The sequence below is a fragment of the Lactuca saligna genome, chromosome 8 (genome assembly GCF_052625555.1).
Source record: "Lactuca saligna cultivar CGN05327 chromosome 8, ASM5262555v1, whole genome shotgun sequence".
In the NCBI taxonomy this organism is placed as follows: Eukaryota; Viridiplantae; Streptophyta; class Magnoliopsida; order Asterales; family Asteraceae; genus Lactuca; species Lactuca saligna.
Genome location: NC_136424.1, coordinates 11,238,397 through 11,259,080, shown reverse-complemented (window position 1 = coordinate 11,259,080; position 20,684 = coordinate 11,238,397). Strand labels below are relative to the sequence as shown.

Here is a 20,684-nt window from a genome sequence, read left to right as displayed (position 1 = left end):
TTGGAGGGATATATTTGTCTTCTTTCAAGAGCACCATTTCTTGGATCTTTTTCATCGTAAACATTTCATCCCTTCTTCACTAAAACAGTTACGAATTCTACTCATACAAAACGCTTATGAACTCACCAACGTAATAGTTGACACTTTTCAAAATCACTTGTATTCTCAAGATAATAGTAAACAGGTAAAGCAAGAGTTTTTGGTGGATGGGACGTTTAAAGGGTATAAGATATTTTTCCATCTGAAAAAGTAGTCCCTATTAATTGAAAAGACAAAAATACCCTCATATGGGAGGCACATGATCAGGTTAAAAACAACAATATAACGGGAGTTAAGTTGAGGTACCTTTTCTATAACACCCATAAAAACCAGACCAAATTTAAACTTTTTAAAACATTTAGAAACCAACAGTTATTATCAATTTGTTTTCAAAACAGTTCTATATCAGAGTATCGCAGAAACATAGTCATAAAAGGTGAGGAGCTATATGATCAGGCCTTTGCCTTCCTGCAATCATCTGATGTACCTGAAACAATAAATTGAAACTGTAAGCCCAAGGCTTAGTGAGTTCCCCCAAAATACCGATACACTACATATAACACCTATACAAATAACAACATGTACTGGGTCCATAGCTTTACAGACTCGATTACCCTGGGCCCACAGTGTGAGTCTGGATTACCCTGAGCCTACAGCTCACATTTGGATTGCCATCGAGCCCACAATATGAGTCTTCCTCAGCTCGTAACTGGTGGAAAGGGAGCGTTTGGCCTAGGAGTTTTTGACCCTCAAGCAGGGTACTGATTCTGTCACGGTGATTACAAGGAAGTTCCATGAGCGGGTGATGTTTTGCCCAGAGCACGTGTCCTCCGAGCAGGCACGTATGAGCCGCTACCTGAGCATTTTAAGGAGGGATATACGGGACTTCGTGGCGAACTCGACGTATCGGACATTTGTTGAGCTTCAGGCAAATGCCTAGAAGAGGGAGATAGAGCTGGAGACCCAGGCTAGGGAGGAGGCTGAGTCTCAGGCGAGGGATCGGCGATCGGCACAGTCTCAGCCGACAGCCAAGCGGGCCAAGCCCGCTGATTCGCGATCTGGGAGGCAGAAGGGCCGCACTTGTGGCAAGTGCGGCAAGAGCCACGAGGGGGTATGTAGAGTGAGGTCTTGCTACAAATGTAGCAAGGAGGGGCATATGGCCAAGGATTGCCCCAAGGGGTTTGCAGTATGCTTTCACGGCAACCAGTCCGGACACCGCAAGGCAGAGTGTCTACAGTTACGAGGGACTACCCAGGGAGCACCTCAGGGATCTTCCCCTGCTGCTATCAGAGCTGCTAAGAGCCGACCAGTGAAGGCCGAGGTATCGAAGGCGCGAGGGAGAGCCTTCCAGTTGACTGCGGAGGAGGTCCGTGCAGCACCCGATGTCGTGGCTGGTATGTATTCTTTCATATATTTACTTTTATGTTGAGATATTGTACTTATATTATGATACGCGTAAGTACTTTTCTTGTGAATTATGTACCTGCCTTGGTGTTATTTGACTCGGGTGCGAGTCGGTCTTTTGTATCTTTGGCTTTTAGTCAACACATCGGTATTAGTCGAGAGGTGATGAGTCGACCTCTGAGGGTTTCCATAGCTGACGAGAGAGCGGTGTATGCCACCGAGGTGATCCGAGGATGTGTACTCGAGATTTTCGGCGTTGAGTTTCCGATTGATCTAGTTCCTATTGCGATGGGAGATGTCTGTGTCATCGTGGGCATGGAGGTTGAGCAAGTTTGGAGCGGTTATCGACTGCGAGAGACAGCTGGTAACCATACGAGACCCGAGTAGGGGAGTTCTTACCGTATACGGCGATGGTACGCGTTCTGGGTCGACATTTTGTTCAGCCGCTAGAGCGAGACAGAGTCTACAGCAGGGATGTAAGGGGTTTGTAGCATATGTGATGGATATGAGGGTTTATTCAGAGAGACCGAGGTCAATTGATGGGGTTCCGATAGTGCGTGAGTTCCCGGATGTATTTCCGGAAGAGTTACCAGGTGTGCCTCCCGAGAGGCAGGTTGAGTTCAGCATCGATTTGGTTCCGGGAGCTGCGCCTATCGCCAAGGCACCTTATCGCCTTGCGCCTCCAGAGATGCATGGGTTATCCTCCAAGCTTCAGAAGCTGCTGGGGAAGAGGTTTATTCGGCCGAACAGTTCGCCATGGGGAGCGCCTATCCTTTTTGTTAAGAAGAATGATGACTCACATCGAATGTGCATTGATTACAGGGAATTGAACAAGCTGACGGTCAAGAACCGTTACCCGTTGCCGAGGATCGACGATTTGTTCGATCAGTTAAAGGGAACATCTTGGTTCTCCAAGATCGATTTGAGGTCGGGATATCATCAGGTGAGGGTGCGAGATGAGGACATCCAGAAGACAGCGTTCAGGACTCGTTACGGGCATCACGAAAAATATTTTTTATAATTAATAAATTTTATTTTTAATTATGATAATATTTTTCTATAATTAACGGTTAAAACACATCAGAAAATCTTTATAAAATTTGGTTCATAAATACATTCGAATAAAATTTGAGAATATCCAAAGGCCATGGCTGACGCGCAAAGATTATGAAATTAGGCAGAATGTCATCCTTGACTTTTGTCTAAATATACATTTTGATCATTTCATAATTTTCCAATGCAAACACCCCCCCTATTCTTATATTTTTATTTTTAGTTTTAAATATATAACAAAATGTAATAAACAACCAACACCAATTACGTTTAAACACCAAATGATTTGTTGTAATATATACATCTACATTGATGTAGCACATAATTGACCAAGAAAGTGAATGAATCATACAAAAGTGAGATTTGTTATTTGAACAATACTCCAAGTAGTAATTCTGTAATTCACCCAAAGTCATTGCTTCGCCGTGACCAAAACGACTTCCTTTCTCACAAGCCACAAAATAAACCACCAGAAAATGCGTGAATGTAACGTCACCTCATAAGCTGGACGTTATTCTTTAAGATCCAATCAAACTTTGCCAAGTCATATATTTCCATATTTTTTGTTTTTATTTATTTATTTTTTCATTTTTAAGTCAGTTATAAGCGGCAAATCGATAATATTCTATTTTTCTCCTTCCTTTTGTGAACAGCTTTCTTTTACAGCGAATCCCCTCGGCGATCTCTCCAGGTAAGACGGAAATCGACTGAAATCACCTTCAATGTTTGGTGTTTAAACATCGTAGGTTTTTCTGTACTTGTTCAATCATTGTATGGTTTTGCTGTTTAATGTTCAGTTTTTGAGGAGTTTTGTTGTTGGATTTAGGGTTTAATGTTGCGTTATTGCATGTAGATTTTTAATGCTGTGAGGAATTTTCCTTTTCTTTTTGCCTTTTTGATCTATAGTGATGTGTTGTTTGTGTGAAATTAATTGCTTGAAGGATGGTAGTGATTTTGAATTTTGATGTTGAATTAGTGATCGATGTGCGCTGTGTTCAATTATGAGTCCGAAAGCTGTTTTCTCGCTGGCAGTAGGATAAATCAGAGATTTGTTTGGTTGTTTGATTCTTTAACTTTGAATTCGCAAATATGTTATCTTGGTCTTGTCAAGATGTCTTATGCTATCTCCGTTGTATTATGCTTCGCTAATTCGGTATGATAGATTTAAGTACATGAAGAATTTGTTGATAATTGTCGGGAAAGAAGAATCTTGAATTTACTGTATTTGATTTTGATAAAAGGAAGTCTCAAACAAGCGTCCTTTTCCCTCTATTTGATCTTTTAGAGGAAGTCTTTATTCCAGTTTATTGGGATTTGCCGGAAGGAAGTCTTTAGTGACATTTTGATGGACTCTTTCTGTTTTCTGGTTTTCTTAAAAGAAGAGTCGTGTAGTTAAATCAACCAACTGTACTTGTTTAACAACTTACATTTTGTGAATCCCTGAAAAATGACTTCTTTCCTGAAAACTACAGTTTGACTGCATGATCTTCATGATTTCAAGAAGCATTGCTACATCTTCTGTTTCCTGTGAAGCGGGAAACAAGAACAACTTCCCTTTCTGGATCCTCATTTGCCTATTTTCAAGATTCTCTGGGACTCCAGTCCTGTACTCGACTCTCCTGTTCTCTGTGAAGTCGCCTTCATCAATTTAGAGATCGATAGTGAAGAATTGAAATTCCACCTGCTGTATACCCACATCATCTCAAACATTGGAAAATGGTTGCTTCCCAATGTTTGCAAATGACCGGAAACACCACAAGGAAGACTGTAGATCATCATGTTGAGCTTGACTTTGACTTTTCTGATGTATTTGGTGCGCCACCTCAACTACCTTCTGCACCCACCACAAATGGATTAGTATACGATGAGCCAGAAGTAATTTGTAGCCGATCCCATTCATTAGTGGGTCCCACAACTTTTACAAACCAGTCCATAAAGCTTAGCACACTCACTTTACACGAGACTGAATATGATCTTGTTGAGGGTATCACTGTAAGTACAATGGCTTTAAAAGAACTCGAAGAAGCTTCTTTTGTTGTTGATGATGATGATGATGGTGGTAGTTTAGTGAAAATCAAAAGTGTGGGACTTGAAGACTTTGAAATCTTGAAAGTGGTTGGCCAAGGTGCATTTGCAAAAGTTTATCAAGTCAGAAAACATGGTTCATCCGAAATCTTTGCAATGAAGGTCATGCGCAAAGATAGGATTTTTGAGAAAGATCATGCTGAATATATGAAAGCAGAAAGAGATATTTTGACCAAAGTTGACCATCCGTTTATTGTACAACTCAAATATTCATTCCAGGTAAAAGAAAAAAAAAACTTATTCTTTCCAATGTCCTTGAATCAAATTCTAAAGGTCACCTTCACATAGAGATTGTATCATCTGTCCCTAACGTTTTTTTTGTTTATGTCATTATGTGTATGCAGACGAAACATAGATTGTTCCTTGTTCTTGATTTTGTGAATGGGGGCCACCTTTTCTTTCAACTCTATAGACAAGGCTTGTTCAGGTATGAAAAGGGAGACAACATTAAAATTAGGAAAAAGATAAAATTTTATGTTTGATGATGTTGCAATTATATTAGAGAATCAAACATTTTGTTCCTTCTGCAGGGAGGATTTGGCACGTTTCTACACTGCTGAGATAGTTTCTGCTGTTTCGCATCTCCATGCTAATGGCATAATGCACAGGGACCTGAAACCTGAAAATATTCTTCTAGATGCTGAGGGACATGTAAGATCCTCATCCTCTCTTTTATATCCTATTTTATTTTATATATTGAGTTTAGGGATCTATTATTGTCTACAATTAAATGATGCTTAATAGTTTGAATATAAAATGTTGAATTATTATTATTCAGGTTATGTTGACTGACTTTGGGGTAGCAAAGCAATTTGATGAAAGCACAAGGTCAAATTCCATGTGTGGGACATTAGAATACATGTCACCTGAAATTGTACAAGGGAGGGGCCATGATAAGGCGGCTGATTGGTGGAGTGTTGGAATTTTAATGTATGAAATGCTTACCGGAAAGGTTGGTGCCAGTGTCTCACCCTTAATTACTAGTATTAAATTCCCCTTACTTTTAGCGTGAGGGTAATAATGTAATTTTGTTTCGACATTGTGTCTGTGCAGCCTCCGTTTAGAGGTGGAAACAGACAGAAGATTCAGGAGAAAATAGTGAAGGACAAGATAAAGCTTCCTGGATTCTTGTCAAGTGAAGCACATTCGCTTTTGAAAGGGGTAATGTCGTAATTTGTAATATTATATGCCTGTGTTATAGTTGTTGGTTAATAATGGTGTTTTTTTTTAAAAAAAAAAAAAAAAAAAAAATAGTTGTTACAGAAGGATTCAAGCAGGCGACTTGGGAGTGGGGCAGGTGGAGGGGATGAGATAAAAAAGCATGGTTGGTTTAAAGTGATTAATTGGAGGAAACTGGAGGGTAGAGAAATAAAGCCAAGTTTTGTTCCACAAGTAGCTGGGAAGCAATGCATTGCGAATTTTGAAGAGTGTTGGACAAATTTGCCCCCGCTTCTGGATTCCCCTGCTGCAAGTCCCAAATGTAAGGAGAACCCGTTTAAGGGATTTACTTATGTCAGGCCTGCAGATCCTTTCCTACACAGGAATGAATGATTCTGAATGTAATTTTCAGTATTTAAATTATATGGATTATTTTTTTATTGTTAAGTTGTTTCATTTATGACAATTTTAATTTAGTGATATACATTACTTGTACTCGGTACTTATGTCACCCATGTTTCCCATTATTTTTTTTATTGTTGTGTCTTACTATGTTCAAAAAATGTTGATTTAAGAAAACAATTTAGTTATCAATTGAATATCTCTAAAAGACTTTTAGGTAAAACTGATGATATATTTGTATCAATGATACTTGAAAGGTAATCCTTGAGACAGTCTTTGCAAATTTTAATTTTAATGGGACCTATATTCTAGAATGTCTCTTTAGCTATAAATAAATGTTGTTAATCGTAGTTTTTCAACACTATCAAAACGTACGGGTGTTTGGAATTGAGTTTTATAATAACTTATTAACTTATCAACTTTTTGCAGCAACTATAATTGAGCATTTGCAAATACAAAAAGCCAATATGACTTTTTAAAACTAACAAATAATTTTTGAAAAACTATTCCCATTTGATTTGATTTTCTTTTTCAAAAATGACTAACAGGTTCTTGAGAAAATGATAATAATGCCTTCATTTTAATCTAACATTTTTTTTTTTTTTTTTTTTTTTTTTTTTTTTTTTTTTTTTTAAATTTTGTTTTGCTACTGCATTAGCTAATCTAAACATTTTTTAAGCTAATAAACACTTAAAAAAAAACAATTTTTTGTTTTCAAAACTCAATCCTAAACACCCAAAGAAAGATGCTTTTAGAACATATCATAGTTCCATTAAATGATAAAAAGTACATCTATTAATTAATCCACAAACTACAATTCTCATTCCTACAACAAATACACAGATTTAGTAAATCAACAATAAAAAAACCAAGTAATTTTTTTTTTTTTCAAAAATTTCTTCATCTTTGTTGATAGTTAGCAGCAGCAAAAGCTTCGGTCTTGTTGATAAGCTCTTCCACATTTGCCCCTACAAGTTTATCTACTTGTCTCCCATCTTTAAGGAAGAAGAAAGTCGGCGTGGCTTTAATGTCCCATGATGCACTAAACTCCTGCAAAACACATAACGTGCTTTTATGGAATGTCTAACGTACCCTTCAAATACTAAAATCTTATGATTTTAACTTGGAATCTTTCTTAAAAAAAAATAATAATAATAATAATTAGTTTACAATCAGCATCATATATATGAATTATGATTCTTAATTACTTACAGACAGCTCATCAACATCCACAGTCAAGAACACAAGTGACTCATATTTAGCAGCAAGACTGGAGAATGCAGGCGCTATCACCCTACAAGGACTACACCAAGATGCACTAAAATTCACCACAACCTGTTTAAAAAAAAAAAAAAAAATTGTTTAAAAAACACTTTTTCATATGCCATCGAGTAAATTACATTCCTAGTCCCTGGTATAGTTGATTTTTGCAACTAGAGTCCCAATAAGTTTTCTCTTGTAATTTTGGTCCTTATTTGAGGTTTCTGTAAAGTCCATGTTCCAAGTGAAGTGACAACTTTTGCTTCTTATATAGCTGATTTGCAATTTGGTCAAAAAATATAGTCATATTACTTGAAACAAAGACCAAAATTGCAAAGGAAAACTTTTTAAGACCAAAATTGAAAAAATCGGCTACATTTTTAGTCTCTGGATTTTACAATTTTGGTACCAAAAGTTTTGTTTTGCAATTTCGGTCATTATTTGAACTTTTTGTAACGGGTTTTGTTCTTGTTTCAAAAAAATTTGAAGACCGAAATTACAAGAGAAAACTTATGGGACAAAAATTACAACAAAAAAAATCTATAGGGACCAAAGATGTAATTTACTCATGAAAATATCAACAAGTGAAATGACGAACCATCTTCCCTCTTCTGTTTGCTTCGGATAGTTTTTCTTCCCATTTTTCTAGGGTTTCTATAAGGGCGACCTTTCCGCTTGCGAGTGGACTTGTTGATTGTTTGTTTTTAAATCCGGTTTTGGAGGACTGCCATCGAGTTTCGTTTTCTTAATAATAAGCATATTCTGAGTTTGAATATAACAATAATTACAGATTTTTAATACTAAATTCTACAACAAAAAACTCAGGTAAGATGAACCACATATATAAAGGGTTTTGCACATAAACGACATCAAAAACAGATCATTACCGATTTGCAGCAATTTCCCATTGATTAAGCCACAGCAGTTACCTGAAAGGTTACATATCAGATAATCTTCATATGCATTTGGTCATCTCTACAAACATGTTATGGGCAATGAAGGATGCATAAAAGTTCTTTCAAGATTTCTGGGATCCTTCAGAAACAAAAGAAAAAAAAAGATTCGTAATATGAAATCATTTGGTTTAGGTATTGCGCATGAACCACCATCATCAAAACAAAACAAGAAACCGTCCGGATTAACCTAATCCCAAAAATGTATACAAAATGTCGCAAATTATCATCGTATTAAGGGAAGAAGGAGACGAATAACACCTGCGGATCTTGTAAAACGTATATATTTGGTCCTCCAACATGACTTGGAAAAGGAAAATCATGGGAAAAAGAACCCTAAGGAAGAAAAAAAAAATCCCCGATCGTCAAGGAGATTGATTTGTTTGAATCGCAATCAAATGAAAGCCCGCCCTCCTTTGGGCAAATTAACCAACTTTTGAATTCATGTTATGCTTATATATGCTTATGGTTTTCAAAATATCCGAAATTGAAAAATCAAACGAGAACATTTTTTAGTTACCTCAATTATTATTATTTTTTTCCAATTTAATCAACAAATATTTTAAATGTTCGGCTTTTGGATTACAATGCACAGTACCCGAAAAAACAGATAATTGAATTTGTTAAAAAGACGTTCAAAATTTAAAGTTTATATTAGATTACTATTTATTAAAAATTATTATTATTTTCATTTAGCCATAGTTATTTTCAATTTACAATTGCCATTTTAAATTTGGTTTTCAATTGTTCACTGTGAATAACAAATATTGAGTTGTCATTACTATTCTTGTTATTATTACCATAATGAAACCAATTATATTACGCATTACCAAATTAAATTTCCATTATTAATATCACACAAACCACCGGTAACAATAGATTGCCGTCCAGTGACCAAAGAATATTTGACATAACGGTTCCAAAAGTTGACGGATAGATCATAGGTTTCTAGTCATGCTAAAGAATTTATCTTCCCCAAGCGATCTCTCTTATATGATGTAAGCATCATCATCTATTTCCATCTCCAATTCTCAATCGTGGCAACAACCTTTCAATCGGAGTAATTGTTCCTCTCCATCATCGCGTATGATCCTTACTCTTATGCTTTATTTGTTAACAACACACCAATTTTGTATATAAATCCAGAAGTACCCAAAGTAATTTTTTTTTTTTTTTTTTTTTTTTTTTTGTATTGAATTGATGAATGTTACAATGAAACACATGAGGTATTTATACAGTGGAAAATACAACTGAAACCTAAATATTAGGCTACACTACTTTGACTAGACTAAGTCTATGACATGTGGTAAAACAAATATACATTTGTGTTGAACTTGAAATTGTATATCGTTATTACCCCCATGAAGCTCATGTGTGGGACGAACTTGAAATTTGTGACATAAAGAACGAAATCGATCTTTATGGAATGGTTTAGTGAAGATATTTGCATGTTGATCAACCGATGATACATGACTAACTTGAAGATCTTTTGTTTCAACATGTTCTTTAACAAAGTGGAGGTCCAGTGCAATATGTTTGGATCGAGTACGAATTACTGGATTTTTAGTCATGAAGGTGGGTCTGAAATTGCCACACAATAGTAAAGGAGCACGTGTAACTGGTGCATAAAGTTCAAAAAGCAATTGTTTTATCCAGATTAGTTCAGCTGAAGTGTTTGCCAAGGCTTGATATTCTGCCTCAATACTCGATTTAGCAACAACCTTTTATTTTTGGGATGTCAAACTTATGAGATTAGAGCCATAATATATTGTGAAGGCATATTGAGAGTGACTGTCATCGACATCGAAGACCCATCCAACGTTCAAAAAAGCAAGAATAGAAATTTTATTGGTTAGAGAGAAGGGTAAACAATGAGCGTGAGTGCCTTGAAGAGAATGCAAGTTTCTTTTTACAGTCTGCCAATAAAGTGTAGTAGGAACATGCATTTATTGACAAACCTAATTGACTGCAAATGCAATGTGAGGGTGTGTAATAGTGGCATATTGAAGAGAGCCGACAACTTGTCAATAGATCCTTGGATTACAGAATGGTTCACCATAAAGAGTGATTTTGGAGCTTGCATCAGGGGTGTGGAGATTAGAGTGGCTGATGACATATGGATGTGTTCAAGAATATCACAAATATACCCTTTTTTACTAAGTGTGAGACCTGATGGAGTGCGTTTGATTGTGATACCTAGAAAATAATGTAGAGATCACAAGTCTTTAAGATGCAATGGAGTTGTTGAATGGATCGTTGAATCAGGGGTGCATTTGTACCTGTAATAATGAGATCATCCACATACATAAAAATGTAAATAACATCATATCGAGATTTGTACACAAAGAACATGTCAGAGTCGTATGTGTGAAAGCCTTAAGTGGTAAGGTAGGACTTGAGTTCGGTGAACCAGACTCTTGACTCTTGTTTCAGGTCATAGAGGGATTTATTGAGGCGGCAGACATGTGTCAATTATCCATGATATTCAAAGCTACATGTTGTCTCATATAAACATCTTTGTTCAAGTCACCATTGATGAATGCATTCTTGACATCTAATTGGTGAATGTACCATCCCTGGGAGACAACAAGATATAAAACCAAGCGTATAGTCGTATGTTTTATGACTGGACTAAAGGTGTCAAAGTAATCAACGCCTTCTTCTTGACTAAAACCTTAACACCTTTTTATCTTTCAATGATGTCATTCAAGCGTCTCTTTATCTTGAAAAGCCATTTACAACTCACAAGATTGCCATTAGTAGGACAAGGAACCACTTTTTATTTCTCATAAGTGGATCATATTCACTTTGCATAGCATCTTGCCGACATTTGTGTTTTATGGCTTGATTGAAGTTATGTGGGCATGTGGATCATTGACCGAATTAGTGGAGATGAAAGAGAAGGCTTTAGGTTTTAAGGAATTTGTTTAAGTGTGAGTTACCATTGGATGTTGGTTGTTAGCCGCTTGTCAAAAATATGAGAGGATTGAGGGAGATTGACGAGCACGAGAATTGATAGTAGAGTGGCGATACCGAGGACTTGTAAGTGGAGGAAGGATAGATATATTAGTAACAGCGGGGTTGGTGATAGTGGGAGATGGATTAGAATTTGGAGGTAATTGGGGGAAAGGGTACAAGAGGAGGGTTGGTAGTGTAGGCTAAGAGTGTTGGGCCAATGTACATAGGAGTAAAGTGGGCCAAAGATGCATCATAAGACAATGGGCATGAATTATATGAATAGGGGAATATTGTTGGATTAGGGTGTTGAAGGTCTTAACTAAATGGGTATATTGAGTGAATAATGGTAAAATCCTTTTTGGGTTGTCCTTATAACCAGAAATGGCCTAGATTGATATTAATAGAGAGATATGATTTATTAATATATTATAGGATTAATATAATAATTAGAAATGGTAATTATTAATTAAGAACTAATAATAATTAATTTAATTAACCATTTTGGATTAACTGAAATTAATTATTGAGTCTAAGAGGTTAAAATGTAATTGTTCAATAATTGAACAATAGACATTCTAGAACCTCATTGGGGGGGGGGGGGGGGAGGAGGGTTCTAGAGCTCTTTTAGGAGAGTTCTGGAAGTTCCTTGGCCACTAAGGAAACTAATTTGAATTAAGGAATATTTTATTAATATCTTTAATTCAAATCAGGGTTTCCTACAACTGTAAATAGAGATCTTCATAAGACTCAAAGAACCCTGCAAATGACAAGGAGTTTTCGAAATCCTCTCGCCCTCTCTCTCTCTCTCTCTCTATTTTTTATCCTAGGGTTTGGGTGTGATTTCATTAGAGGCTCCCAAACAATTGGTTCTAGCATTCCAAGGGATTTGCAAAGTACATTGTTATTTACAAAAATATCAATAATGTATGGTTTCTTAAATCCTTATGATTTTTTTTAGCTAGGTTATTTAGAAGTTTCAAATTATGTTGTCATTAAGGAAACTAATTTGAATTAAGGAATATTTTATTAATATCTTTAATTCAAATCAGGGTTTCCTACAACTGTAAATAGAGATCTTCATAAGACTCAAAGAACCCTGCAAATGACAAGGAGTTTTCGAAATCCTCTCGCCCTCTCTCTCTCTCTCTCTCTATTTTTTATCCTAGGGTTTGGGTGTGATTTCATTAGAGGCTCCCAAACAATTGGTTCTAGCATTCCAAGGGATTTGCAAAGTACATTGTTATTTACAAAAATATCAATAATGTATGGTTTCTTAAATCCTTATGATTTTTTTTAGCTAGGTTATTTAGAAGTTTCAAATTATGTTGTCATTATGAGAAAAACCATAGAATTTCCAGGTTGCATGCACCCATAATTAGTTATGTGAAATCCTGTAAGTATATAGAAGTAATCTAGAAAACCTATTGGTGGTATCAGAGCCTTAGGTTTGTTCTATAATTTGTACATTAGTGAAACCCTAAAAGAAACCAATTTTTTTCGAAAACTGATAACCCTATAGGGTTTTCAAAAATTCCTTGCCTCCTTGCCTTTTCCGAAAATTACTAGATTTTACTAGTTTCCTTATTTGTTATTTTAAATGTCTTAAAATTTGAACAACTAAAAGATAAATACTAAAACCCTAATTTTTGAAATCTATATAAGGATTAAGATTAAACAGATTAATTAATTAATAGTCTAATTAAAGATAATTAGTTAATTCTTAATATGATTTAATTAATTTAATTAATTGGTTAATTAAAAGTTAAAGATAAATCATAAAATTGTTTGAAAGATTAATTAATTAATTAATTAATAGTTAATTCATATAAATTTAAATCTTGTATTTTTAAAAGGTTTTAAAATACATCTTACACATGTTATATAAGATTATAATATTATATGTATAATTAAAAGGTCGGTCACATCAATAGTAGGCATCATTCACGAAGCTACATTATAAGAGAGGTATAAGGAAACGACCTATAAATGATTGTTAAATGAGTGTCCTTTTCACACACCGCTTTTTGTATGGTGGATGGTCGTTAATCGAACGAGTTTGATAGGATATAATTGTTGAATTTTGAGCATTCTAACACTCCTAAGTGTATATGCAACCCTAAATACTTTGGATCTATGTTTTCTCTATTATACATGGAAATATGAATATCCAAGATATTATCCTAACTAGCATACCAAAACATTGATACATAGTAATATAACACGTTGGAATACATACCTCTTTTTTGTAACTTGTCTTCATGAAGCTTGAGTGACTAGTACCGCAAGTGTGACACCTCAAATGGTTCACACAACATCAAATACACTTGGAATGACTTGAAAGAAATGGAACACTTCATGAATCGGCTAGCCCTTTCTATCAAACATAGTGGCTGATTTTTCCCAAGAATAAGATCTTTATATAGTGTCACAATTAGGGTAAACCCTAATTGTCATGGCTTTCATTTCCTTGGATCCATGGGTTCAAATACACTATGGAGCATCCTATGGGTTTTAGCCCAACTTGATAATCCATAGAGTCTTAGCCCACTATAAAAGTATGGATGATTTACATAATCTCATATATTTAATTAGTCTTCTTTTGATCACTTAATTAATTCTAGATTAATTCTTGATCAATACTAATTAAATAATCTTATTAATATGTTAGAACTTATAATATATTACCAAACCTTTAGTGTTATTTCTCTCATTTTAGTCAATCCAAATGCATGATGCCATGCAACCCAAATGGACCTTGCTGGATCGGGTCAAGTCTTACCAATTATAGTTATGGACTTAGACTTTAATCTAACAGTCTCCCACTTGGATAAGTCTAAAACTATTATTGAGTATGACTTCAAACCCTGACTAGCAATCGTAGCTCTCAAAAGCTTTTGTCGAACTCTAACGTGATAACTGAACTCTGATCTTGTCAATGACTTGTCCATTAGATAAGGGATCATATATTCCTCCATTCTAGATATCATATGGACTGAGACATGGATTATAAATCATTCTCTCTGTCCATTTGTTGATTCCCAATTTCCGATTCATGATGAATGACTGATTGAACAGATCAAATCGGTCTTGGCTTGGCCAAGCACTCACATGTATCATAATTAAATCATCGAGTGGACCACAAATATCACTTTTATCCCGAAGGTAAAAGGAATGGATAAATTTCGATTTATATGGCTTGTTCTACTACTTGTTGAATCATACACAAAGGCACATTTTATGACATCGAGTTACCAATGCGGTTTCATGCAATCACTGTATAACCAACTCATAGTAAAAACACATATCTCTAGGTTTGAAGAATATAAGATATTATCATTTCATGATCACTCATGATAAAATCCATGAAGTGATTCCAATGAGCGCGGGTTGAATCCAATACTCATAACTTATGAGCACTCATGAGTGTTGTAGCACTACTTTGTCCAACATCTTAGACCTCTACAAGCCAACCCGTAACAGTCTTGATTCATATTTATTTACAACATATGACCGACTGTGGATGGTTTGAATAACTTAGTCATTCGGGAAGAATGACCTAGTTTATTGTGGAAGTCAAAACATGCAAAATGAAACACAAGAATAATAGAATATGATATGGTATCAAAAACTATGAATATAAATAAAACACCTTTTATTTATCACCATACTGATTACTCATTATTCATTGTTTCGGTTTTATCAACTTTATACTTGAATTAAAAACACTAGTTGTCCCATGCTCTTAGCATGTACACTATGTTTTTCTAAACAATAGCTTTGCCATACACAAAGTATGCACTCTATGATTGTTTATGATCCTTACTTTGTGAAATAAACCAATTGAACATAATTTCAACGATTCTAATTTCACACTCCCAAATCGAAATCTGTTAGATTTTAAACTTAAAAGCACTACCCTCTTGCAATGAATGTGTACAAAGACGTGTCAACAACCATTACAAGGTATTCCAATGAAGACCTACTCTATGGACACAGAGCCTTATGTTCAAAGTATGCATTGCTTTGAACATGCTTCTTTCACTAAGTTTTTCTAATCTTACTGATATTGCCATATTTATACACACTTTTAGGCAATATTGATCTACATTTTTATAAATATTTTGGTTATTTGCATAGAATTATGATACTTATAAGGATAAATTGTTATGTGCAACCAAATAGAAGTATTTTCGAAGAAAGGCACCAGAAGTGACGATACTTGGAACTTTGTGGGGCTTGAAGAAAACAAGGATGAAAAAGTTAGCAAAAGCCGTTCTCACGACGTGATGAAGTGGGATGTCACGACGTGAGTAGGGAATTCTAGAAGATAAGCATCCGTGTGAAGGAATCCTTCCCGAACACGATTATCTTGAGTTCACGACGTGAGACTTAAATTCTCACGACGTGAACGGGAAATTTGAAGATATTATAAATACCTTTTCCGATTACAATTTAGAGACTTTGGGCTGGCTTAGAAGGGTTCCTAGAGACGAATTTCAGAGGAAGAGAAGAAGAAGTTCATAAATTGGTTTATAGATAGGTAAAATTAAACATGTTCTTGATTATAGTTTTTGTTTGTTTAGTTGCTAGTATGTCCAGCAAATCTAGCTGCTTCTGTTAGCTAGATGAAGCTGGAACTCATGGTTTTAATGCATTAGATTTGACTTTACTTGTTGGTAATATGCTTGTGTTGATTGTTTTACCTAGCATGCTTAAATTAAATATTTGATTGCTTTAAATTCTTGTTCTGTGTAGTTAGTGAATACAAATCTGCATGAATTTAAATACCTAATAATACAGTGAACACTAGTTTATTAGAACTAAGATCAAACCAATCTTAGATAAGTAATTAAATCATTTAATTAAGTTGTGTTAGAGAACTCATATTATGACTATAATTGTGTTTTGATTAATCAATCTTACATGGCTCTAATCTTATTTAATAATTGATTATGTGTTAACTATTGTGTGACCATAAATAGATTTATATGAATTGATTAATAATTAGTAGATTTAGAACTAAATTGCTAGTACTTCGTTAATTGGTAACCAACAGTAATAGTCATAGCTAATTTATAACCATTGAGTGAAAGCGGATTCAAACTAACATAAGTGTTTTGTTTATTTATTAAGTTTATGTTAAAGAATTAAGTTCATCTAAACTTGAAAAATTAGATAAAAAAAACCTTTCCTTTGTTAGTAATTAGGTTAATTCAGTAGTAGATAAATTAATTAGTCAACACTGTTCCCTGTGATCGACACCCGACTTACCCAACTATTCTATAATTCGACTAGATACACTGCCTAGGTGCATTTTAGTTAGTTAAGTTAGTTAGGTTATAAATATAAAATTAGTGGGTACTTTTGTGCACATCACTTACACAGATTGCTTCTATCTATGGAGACAACTCCATATCCCCATTTTGACTATCATTTCTAAACAAGAGTTGCCTCTTTTCAGAATATGTCAATATGGTCCTTCCAAAATTAACATTATACTTCCAACTATCCTTGAGCAACAAATCTTTGGTAAACCTTAGATTGTCCTTGACAATTGCTTAATCACTTAAGTCATATCCAATTCTAGACCTTTTCCCTCTTAATGCCCCAGGCATTTGAAAAAAAATTTAGAAAGGATAATTATTATAGCACATGCAATCGATCCTGTACCTAAAGCAAATGGGACATGATTCATGAAGTTTCACATAAAGACATGATACTAGACCAATCTTTTGCTATAATATTTTTTTATTTCTATTTGCCAAGTTCTCATAATTCAGATTATGAAAAGGGATGCCGTAATCATAATCGAATTTTAGAACGCAAATAATAGACCCATATATTGAATTTCCTTATGTTGAGCCATTCCAACACAAAATTCATATATGTCCTTGACTAAATATGATTACAATCTCAATCTAAGCTTTTAGAATTAAAATGAAGTATAATTTCCTCTCCCTTAATTATAGCAAAACAACTTTTCAACCCCTGGAACTCCACGAATTGAAACTTTTGTTTTCTATAATTAACATTGGTAACTTGCAACCTTTATCATAATTATCATGCTCCCACTAACATGATGATTATTAGCATAACATTTATGCTCCCACTAGATTTGACATGTACTCAGAAATCAGTTGGACTTCTAGAAATCAATACTTTATTAACTTTCTTACCAAAGTTCAGATTTTTGATACTAGATTGCTTTGATAAGACTTTATCAAGATCATACACCTCTCTTAGATAGCTCACAGGTGTGTCTAAACAATTTCAGAACTATGAAAAGGGATGTTTTAATCATAGTCTCAATTGTTTAGACCTTTGGCATTTCTCATAAGTCCATGTTAGTGTGCCGGTTAACCACGCACGCTCCACTACCGAATTTGAGAACCGCAAATATCACAATTTCTATCTACTAAAAATCTACTTGGTGGAAGTGTTTCCTCACCATCATTTTCATGAATCGGAGAGAAACCTTATGACCCTTAGATTTTATGGTGTATATGTTCTTGTCCACATGAATTTGTCAAAACCATAATCACAAGAGAAGGATAATGACAAATCTAAACTCATATGGACTGAACTCAATCTTAATTTCTTGCCACATGGCAGCTCAAGGGCCTGCCATTGCTTCCAAGTTGTTATGCAGCCAATTGAGAACTCTAAGAACTCATATGCAAAGTCAACTTTAACTAGAATAGGCACAGAAATAGAAATATGTCAACACGATAGGTTATAAACCTCACGTTGTGTGCTAGTGTTGAACTACAGGTTTTAATTCTTGATTAGATCTTGAAATTCTTTTTAGGATATTTAAGACTCCCACTAACCTCTTGACCTATAATATTTTCTTGTCAAATATTCAAGAGATAGTGTGGATTCTAATCAAGACACACATTTCACACAATTGGCCTTAGTTGGTCTTTGTTTTATCCAAAACATCACAACCTACCAATTTCAAAAGTACAAGAGTAGGATACTTTTACTCTTACATTTGACTAGTGTTACGAAACCTTCCTTTAAGATATGTCACTCAAGTTACAATCTTGGAGTATGACTCTACAAATTGTTTTTGGAACGAAGCATGACTCATATTCATGATTTCATCATTTCAACAATTCATGATTCCTCTTCTTAGTCATAAGAATACACTAAGATGACTTTAGAGGACTAATTGTGACATGATTTCTAAATCATTAAGAAGATCACAAAAGATGATGCTAAAGTACTCTTACATCTTTTCAGATTTGAGAAACTTTTATCTTTCTGCCTAAGTTGATTCTTCTCATTCGTTCTGCCATACACCCAAACTTTTCCAATATTTCCGAATTATACTTTAAACTTGTAAGTATAACCATATTTACTAAGCTTTAGTAAATCATGACGAATAGTCTTATCGATCTTTTGTGGTGGACCTGACCAGTGCACAAGAATGTGTACTCGATCCCTTAGCCCTTCACTTGATTCACTTAAACATGTGAATAGGGAATTAGTCTTAATTTTCCAAAGATGAAAATTCTCATTCATCATACAACTTGCATGATTCCAAGTTTCTATCCAACTGAAACTTGGGTGATGAGAATCTTTCCTTGTTTGGTAAATTTAGACACTACCACAAATGAAAGAATCAAATTCATATTTCCATTATTGCTAGAAACATACAAACATCAAGTTTTCATAAATGCCATTGCAAAGAGATATAAAATAAAGTAAAACAAACTTTTATTTATTTATAAAATGCGGAAAAAAACTTTTCCTTACAATGCAACTTTTATTGAATACTATACTATTACATGTTTCCTAGCAATCTATCATAACTCCTAAGAGTAGCTTAAGAATCCGATCTTCAATCAAGCGATAGAAACCCATCTACGCAGTCAGATTCAACATACTCTTTCTTTAAGTTTCTTCACTTTTCTTTGATTCTTACAACATCAACATGTAACCGAGTCACATCATGTAACAAGAATCTCATAATAGAAACTTAACAGAGTTAGATAGTGGACTTTACATGAAGTAGAGTCAATCTTCTTGACTTGATCAACCTTATGATCTTTTAGGTAAATATGGCAGCTTCGCAACCAATTCCCTTTCCTTTTAGCAGTAGAACCATATGGACCCTTTAGGAATGGTACATCGGACAATCTCAGACTTAGCCTTTCTCTTTACCATTTGGTCAACCGAGTTGACTATGGCCAATCCCTTTCCATTGTGAAGAGAACGCTTTTACTGGGTATCCAATGCAACCATTGTCAATGTCCATTGAAGGTTTGGAAAGTTGATCTACTAATCAAATTTGCTTTACCAAAGCTCTAAATCATTGCTGATTCAGCAGTACCAAGCAAATAGATAAGATCATTAAGGGTCATGCCATAGTCTATTTCATAGTAGTCCCAAAGGTAACTCTCTATGTAACTAAGAAAGTGATTGAACATCCAACTTTCTTAACACTTTGACACCCAACTCTCCCGGCTTGTCAATATGTGACTTCATCTCCAAGATGCGATCACACATAGACCTTGCTTGCCATCAGGGCTTAAGTGACCTTGAACTTTGTGGGTTAGGGAGAATAATTGGAGGAGGTGGAGGAAATGAAGTTCCAAGAGATTTGGGAGGATCATAGATGTCTGAACCAGACATCTTTTGGGAGATATTCAAGATAGTTGATCTAAAGTACCTAATATAACACCCAATATGCAATATTAAGGATAGGACCCAATAAACTATTTTATAACTTAGAAGAGGGATGTTGTAGTCGAAGCTATAAAATATTTGAAGGTAGGTGAATGACGATTCACCAATGTCCACCAAGATAAACGAAATGTATTATTAGGTTTTAATTGGTTTTGAAACTCCTAGATTCTTTTGAGATTCATTGAACTTTTCAACAGCATGTTTCAATCTCGAGTGTGCCCTTCGGGTTTTATGACTGGGATGCCGAGGATCACAAAACAAGGTGTGAATAACCATGCAGTTATACTTGGTACCCTTAATATTTACCCCTTAATCGATGTTCTGGTTAACCACACACGCTCCACCAATACTATGATAAATATTAAGTTACCCTTTGCCTACCTTGTTAAATCAAGCTAGTGTGCCGGTTAACCACACACGCTCCACTAACCGACTTAAGTAAAGTGCAAAGTGTAATTTCATGGGTTAGCACCAAATTCACAATTTCCTAAGTAACTAAGATTGGGTATTAATAAGAGTTTAGTTACTTAGTATTACTTTTAATGAAGAGAGAATTATAGTCCTTGTCCTACCTGTTCGGCTAACGACCCTACACCAGTCAAGGAAGCGGTGGGTGAGAGTGGACACCCATTAAACTGCCATTTTACAAGCAGTAACCTTATACCACCCTTATAGACC

General features: G+C 35.0%; 2 protein-coding genes across 3 annotated transcripts; one reads left to right on the top strand and one right to left on the bottom strand.

The window, feature by feature from the left end:
- Positions 1–3,066: 3,066 nt before the first annotated feature.
- Positions 3,067–6,250, top strand: LOC145011328 (serine/threonine-protein kinase AtPK2/AtPK19-like). Of its 2 annotated transcripts, none has more exons than XM_078970026.1 (7): positions 3,067–3,187; positions 3,969–4,800; positions 4,926–5,008; positions 5,112–5,232; positions 5,360–5,533; positions 5,635–5,742; positions 5,836–6,250. In XM_078970026.1, exons 2-7 carry the CDS (start codon positions 4,213–4,215, stop codon positions 6,130–6,132), a joined length of 1,371 nt encoding a protein of 456 aa, XP_078826152.1. In that variant the 5' UTR covers positions 3,067–3,187; positions 3,969–4,212; the 3' UTR covers positions 6,133–6,250. The 2 variants fall into 2 exon arrangements, with proteins under 2 accessions (XP_078826152.1, XP_078826154.1); XM_078970028.1 differs by having other exon boundaries at positions 3,147–3,238.
- Positions 6,251–6,939: 689 nt separating this feature from the next.
- Positions 6,940–8,764, bottom strand: LOC145011872 (thioredoxin H-type-like). The gene is made up of 5 exons (XM_078970619.1): positions 8,616–8,764; positions 8,289–8,330; positions 8,000–8,125; positions 7,354–7,476; positions 6,940–7,191 (listed from the first exon to the last, which is right to left on the bottom strand). Exons 2-5 carry the CDS (start codon positions 8,307–8,309, stop codon positions 7,042–7,044), a joined length of 420 nt encoding a protein of 139 aa, XP_078826745.1. The 5' UTR covers positions 8,310–8,330; positions 8,616–8,764; the 3' UTR covers positions 6,940–7,041.
- Positions 8,765–20,684: the final 11,920 nt, after the last annotated feature.

Coding starts and splice junctions, on each gene's coding strand:
- LOC145011328 (XM_078970026.1), top strand. CDS start 4,213: ATGGTTGCTTCCCAATGTTTGCAAATGACCGGAAACACCACAAGGAAG. Junction 4,801..4,925: donor AACTCAAATATTCATTCCAG/GTAAAAGAAAAA, acceptor ATGTGTATGCAG/ACGAAACATAGATTGTTCCT. Junction 5,233..5,359: donor TTCTAGATGCTGAGGGACAT/GTAAGATCCTCA, acceptor ATTATTATTCAG/GTTATGTTGACTGACTTTGG.
- LOC145011872 (XM_078970619.1), bottom strand. CDS start 8,309: ATGGGAAATTGCTGCAAATCG. Junction 7,477..7,999: donor CAAACAGAAGAGGGAAGATG/GTTCGTCATTTC, acceptor TTTTTTAAACAG/GTTGTGGTGAATTTTAGTGC. Junction 7,192..7,353: donor TGGATGTTGATGAGCTGTCT/GTAAGTAATTAA, acceptor TGTGTTTTGCAG/GAGTTTAGTGCATCATGGGA.